Consider the following 6,034-nt stretch of genomic DNA (forward strand, 5'->3'; position numbering starts at 1 on the left):
TGTTTTCTTCTTTGGGTGATGGGTTTTCTTCTATTGGGTGATGAAATAACTCTAGGATGTGGTAACAGTTGCACAATCTTGTGAGTGCACCTAATGTCACTGAATTATGTCTATACTTTAAAAGGATTAAAATGGTAAAATTTATGTTACGTATATTTATTTTACCACAGCAATCGTGTCCGACTCTTTGAAACCCATGAACTGTGGCCTGCCTGGCTCCTCTGTCCATGGGATTCTCCAGGCAAGAATACCGGAGTGGGTAACTATTCCTTTCTCCAGGGGATCTTCCCGATCTAGGGATCGAACTGGGTCTCCTGCATTGCAGGCAGATTCTTTACTGTCTGACCTACCAGGGAAGCCCATTATTAAATAATAATACTATTTATTATAAATAATAAATATAATTTATGTTATTAAAGAATATCCATAATTATTAGATGATAATTACAATTTATTATTGTCAAATAATTCTTTCTAATTGTGGCGCTGGAGAAGACTTCTGAGAGTCCCTTGGACTGCAAGGAGATCAAGCCAGTCAATTCTAAAGGCAATCGATCCTGAATATTCATTGGAAGGACTGTTTCTGAAGCTGAAATTCTGGTACTTTGGCCACCTGATGTGAAGAGCTGACTCACTGGAAAAGCCCCTGATGCTGGGAAAGATTGAAGGCAGGAGAAGAAGGAGGCAACAGAGGATGAGATGGTTGGATAGCATCACCAACTCAGTGGACATGAATCTGAGCAAACTCCAGTAGATAGTGGAGGACAGAGGAGCCTAGCATGCTATTGTCCATGGGGTGGCAAAGAGTTGGACACAACTTCGGGACTGAACAACAACAAATTATTCAATAATAAATGCGAAGAACAAGTGAAAAAAACAGAATTTGCAAAGGAGAAGTGAGAAAGGTTACACAGAGCCATTGTAAGGCCTCTGGCTTTTATACTGCCCCGGCAGATAAGTTGTAGGTGAGGTTCTTCTGACAAACTGCATTGACAAACCCTGCCTGTCGGACACAACTTGGCGCCTGAACAACGATGTGATTGGTCCCTCGTTTCAGTTCTGGCCTTCACCCACCAACAGCGATATTGAGTTCAGTGACCCAAATGGAGGTTATCTGTGGGTACCCTTTGTCCAGCTCTGTTGGTTTAGAGGAAGCTGGATGTATGCTGGCTCTGCAGGCGTTGGGAGCGGACTTTGAGCTCAGATGTGGACCCATCAAAGGGCGGTACTAAGGCTATGGGCGTGGCTGTTGGTTAGACTAAACTCTCATTGGGCGTAGCTAGAGAGAGAGGTGGGGTGGAATGCTTGACTGGCAGTGTGGGTGGGGCTAACGCACAGGCTTCTAATAGCTGGCCCCGGAAAAAACCCCCTTGGTCCTAGGTCGGGTGATCTGTTGGTTGGGGTTGTGATGGAGGCGGAGTGGGATGCGCTGAGAGTGCTGGGAGCGGTCACAGCCCTGTTCCTGCTGCTGTGGGCGACCTGGGCTGTGGGCTCCACAGTCTATATTTACCTGCTGCCTCAGGCACGCCGGAGCAACCACTGGCTCCGGGCACACGGGGCCTGGGCAGGTAAGAAAGAAGGGCTCTGCAATAAGCAGGTAGAGGCGGGGCAGCAGGAACACGGACAGATGACTGGTGAGGACCCCTAGTCAGGGCAGAGGCCAGTGACCCCTGGAAGCATGACGGGTGAAGGCTGGAGATGCATGAAGTCCTCCAACCTGTCCGAGGTGTCAGAGCCCCTTGCCGATGAAAGAGGAGGATGAAAACCAGGAGGGTTGGGTCTCAGTGAGGAGGGTTCCCAGAAAAGGTGCAAAAGGGGACAAGAGGGACATGAAGTGGATGACGGGGGTAGGAGAGGGTGGGGATCCCCTCCTGCCCTTTCCTCCTCTCCTTTCTAGTGGTGACAGGAGCCACCAGCGGCATTGGCAAGGCTTACGCACATGAGGTGAGCCAGGGCTTGGGTGAGTGATGGGAGGGCTTCTCCTGTTTGCCTGTTGTCAGCTAAGTCTATCAGACTGAGAATGGTGTGCTCTCTCTGGTTCCCACAGACATCCTCTCCAGGGAGCCTTTCCTCTGCTCCCCAGGGTGGGGGCAGGTGTTTACACTGGGCTTCTTCTTATTTATTCATTCCAAACATATTTATATAGCACCTCCATGCACCAGGCATCTTCTAGATACTAGGGGGTAGAACAGTAAACAAAATAGATTTTTTTTAAAAATCAGAAGACCTTGTCTTCTTGAAGCTTATGTTGTAGTGAGGGGAGATATGTGTAAGATAAACAAATGAAATGTATAATGTATCAAATACTGGAATAGTTGCTATCTTCTTCTCCAGGGGATCTTCCTGACCCAGGGATTGAACCCAGGTCTCCTGCATTGCAGGTGGTTTCTCTACTGCTTGAGCCACCAGGGAAGCCCACCAAATGGTTATAAGAGTTAAAGAGAGGGACTTCTGTGGTGGTCTAGTGGTTACGACTGTGCTTCCACTGCAGGGGGCAAGGATTCCATCTCTGGCCCCTGTGGGGAACTAAGATCCCACATGCCACGCGGTGTGGCCAAAAAAAAGAAAGAAATAGATTTAAAATTTTAAAAAGAGTTAAAGAGAAAAATAAATCAAGAAAGGAGAAGAGGGAGCCCTGGAGATGTGCCGGTTCCAATTTTTATATAGGGTAATCAAATATGTCACTGAGAAGGCAGCATTGAGCAAAGATGAGAAGGAGATGATGGATGGAATCTTGTGAATAACTGGGAGAAGGAATTTCCGGGGAGAAGAAATCACCAGTGCAAAGCTGCCTGGAGCCAGCACGGGAGTTCCCACCCATGACAAGGTCATGTAATCTTGGACCCTCGAGTTAATTCTTTTCTTGTTATGGCCCACCACACTTTTGCCCTATAGGAATGCAACATTATCTAATGCTTTCGGAGGGTGGCGCCTGACGTTAGAATAATCACCTTTAAAGAAAAATAAGTTTTCTGAAGAAAGGGTCATAAAATGTTAACTCGAGGGTCCAAGGTTACAAACATTAAAGCTACTCCTTACATTTCTATACACCAACTATATTAATCAATACACTCCCAGGGACACAGTAGGTAAGGGATATGGAAACTTGGCAGCAAGCATTAGCTCAACAAAGAAATCCTCTACTAGTTCTATTTTAACAATTTTAACTCTCTGAGAAGCTCTGCATTGTTAGAATATCTTAAGCTTCCCATGCCTCTTGTGGTTGGGAGGCTGTGAATATTAACAAACCTGTCAGGCAAGCTAGAAAGTCATCAGAGGGGTTTGAATTGAAACACTCCTATTATGTCCAGGAGACTTATTAACTAGAGTTTTAAGTTGATTTTCTTACAGAGAAAGGTGGTTGGGGATAGCCCCCCATTAATGTCAGAAGAGTTGGTGAAAGTCGTGAAATAGTAAAACAGACAGATTCTGGTTTTGGGGTAGATGCTCAGGCAGGCCCAGAGGGGCACCCCTCAAGTTCTGGCTCGCCTTGCCCACCAGAACTCTCCCACATGACCTTGTCATGGGTGGGGACTCCCGTGCTGGCTCCCGGCAGAGGTTATCATATGGTTTTCCTTCTTTAGTCTGATTATATGGTAAATTACATCAATTGATTTTGCAGAAGTTGAACTAACCCTGCATTCCTGCAATAAGTCCCAGCTTCAGCATTACCTCTTATCCTTTTTCTATATTGCTGGACTTGATTTACTCATATTTCATTGAGAATTTTTATGTCTAAGTTTATGAGGGGTATTAGTTTGTAGTTTTCTTGTCATCTTTGTTTGATTTTTGCTTTTAGGATAATGATGACCTCATAAAATAAATTACTTATAGGATTTGTGACCAGAATACCTCAAAGAATGGAGCTGCCATTACTGCAAAGGAGTTGAACTGAGGAGAAGACCAGGTTTGGGGGAAGTGGAAAGGAGTCTAGTTTTGGACATTCTAAATTTGACATTTTGGACATTCTATCTTCCTTGGTAGCTCAGATTATAAAGAGTCTGCCCGCAATGCGGGAGACCCAGGTTTGATCCCTGGGTTGGGAAGATTCCCTGGAATAGAAATGGCAACCTCCAGTATTCTTGCCTAGGAAATCCCATGGACAGAGGAGCCTGGCGGGCTATATAGTCCATGGGGTTGCAAAGAGTTGGACATGACTGAGCGACTAACACACACATTTGAGACACCAGTTAGCTATCCAAGTTGTGAAGTTCCAGAAGTTGGAAATGTCATTCTGGAGTTCAGAATGGGTGGAGATAGAAATTGAAGCATCAACATCATAACAATGCCATTTAAAGTCCTAAGACTAGGGGGCCTCCCTGGTGATCCAGCGGTAAAGAATCCATTTGCTAGTGCAGGAGACATGAGTTTGATCCCTGGTCTGGGAAGATCTCACATGCTGAGGAGCAACTACATCCATGCCTCACAACTACTGAGCTTGTGCCCTAGAGCCTAGGAGCCACAGATACTGAGCCCATATCCTGCAAATACTGAAGCCCATGTGCCTATAGCCCGTGCTCTCCAATAAGAGAAGCCACTACAAAGAGAAACCTGAGCACTGTGACTAGAGAGTAGCCCCTGCCTGCCACCACTAAAGAAAAGCCCGCACAACAATGAAGACCCAGCACAGCCAAAAATAAATAAATACATAATATTGTAAAAAATAAAGTCCCAATACTAGGTGAGATGCCCATGGTAGTGGGTGTGGATGGAGAAGGGGAGCATAGTCTGAATCACCCCAAAGAGCTCCCTGGAACACTCAAAGTTAAGAAGCACAGAAGATGAGGCACATGATCTGAGCCAGAGCAGGAGGGAAACCAAGGTTGGAAGAGATATCTGGGAAGCCAGGGGAAGAACGTTGCCTGGAGGAGGGGGTGATTGTGTCAGCCACTGCTGGGAGGTGCTGAGGACAGCACTGGGTTTATGACCGTGGAAATTACTGTTGACGAGAGTGGTTTGGGTGGCACAGTCGGAGCGGGAGTCCAGGCCCGGGAGAGAGCCAGGGTAAGCAGTTCTTAGAATGTTGAGTAAAGTGGGGTGGCGTGATGAGAAATGGGGGAACACGGAACAAAGAAGACCTTCTGGCAGGTCTGCATGTTGAACGGGAATCATCCAGAAAAGAGAGAGCGTGATGCAGGGGGAAGATGGGAGAAAGCTGCAGCGATGTCCCTGAGTGGGCACGAAGGCAGGGGAGGCTAGTTGTTGTTTAGTCACTAAGTCATGTCCGACTCTCTTATGACCCCATGTACTATAGCCCTCCAGGGCCCTCTGTACATGGGATTTCCCAGGCAAGAATACTTCATTCGGTGCACCCTGGACTGTGTGCTGTCCTTTAAGCTAGCCAGCCTTTGTGCAAGGGCCTCTGCACTTGTTGTTCCTTCTGCCTGGAATACTCTGGCCCCAGAATGCATGCTCCGCGAGGGCCGACTTCCCTTATTTCTCTTTTACTCACCTCTGCATCGGCAGCGCCTGCAACAGCGCAGCACGCTGTCAGCACACAGTAAATATTTGTGGCTTTCGTGAATAAATAAACGAATGCATCTCCTGCAGCTCGCCCGGAGAGGTCTGAACGTCGTCCTCATCAGTCGAGACCTGAGCAAGTTGAAGCACGAGGCAAAGGAGATAGGTGAGTAGAGGAAAGGAGGGGAGCTCGGAAACGCGGCCCTCCTGGCTTAAGGGCTGAGGTTGGACGTGGGGGGGGGGAGGGTATGGGCGTGGTCGGAGGCGTGGTCGGGGCGTGGTCGAGGTGGGTGCAGGGAGCAGGCTCCCACTGCTTCTGGGGCCTCCGAAGGATGGGGTAAGGGCCTGGGGCTGAACTGAGACTGGAGTGAGATGCAGGCAGAGATGAATTACAGCCAAAAGCCTGGCTCCCACTGCCTCTCCCCTTCGCCCCCTCAACCTCTCACACACTTCCCAGAGGGGCTTTACGGCAAAAGAACACGAGTGATTCAGGTGGATTTCACCGGGGGCTTGGAAATCTACGAGACCATTGAGGCAGGACTGAAGGGCCTGGAGGTCGGAGTACTGGGTATGT

General features: G+C 47.9%; 1 protein-coding gene across 1 annotated transcript in view; it reads left to right on the forward strand.

Annotated features, from left to right (window-relative positions):
* Nucleotides 1-1,348: 1,348 nt before the first annotated feature.
* LOC104997692 (estradiol 17-beta-dehydrogenase 12-B-like) overlaps nucleotides 1,349-6,034 on the forward strand; it is a 14,126-nt gene continuing 9,440 nt past the window's right edge. The window contains exons 1-4 of the mRNA XM_010852591.1: nucleotides 1,349-1,568; nucleotides 1,898-1,944; nucleotides 5,551-5,626; nucleotides 5,918-6,028. Coding sequence (XP_010850893.1) covers nucleotides 1,409-1,568; nucleotides 1,898-1,944; nucleotides 5,551-5,626; nucleotides 5,918-6,028 — 394 coding nt within the window. The 5' untranslated portion in view covers nucleotides 1,349-1,408. The remainder of the gene's footprint in view (nucleotides 1,569-1,897; nucleotides 1,945-5,550; nucleotides 5,627-5,917; nucleotides 6,029-6,034) is intronic.

Source organism: Bison bison, unplaced genomic scaffold, assembly GCF_000754665.1.
Source record: "Bison bison bison isolate TAMUID 2011002044 unplaced genomic scaffold, Bison_UMD1.0 scf7180017864313, whole genome shotgun sequence".
Lineage (NCBI taxonomy): Eukaryota > Metazoa > Chordata > Mammalia > Artiodactyla > Bovidae > Bison > Bison bison.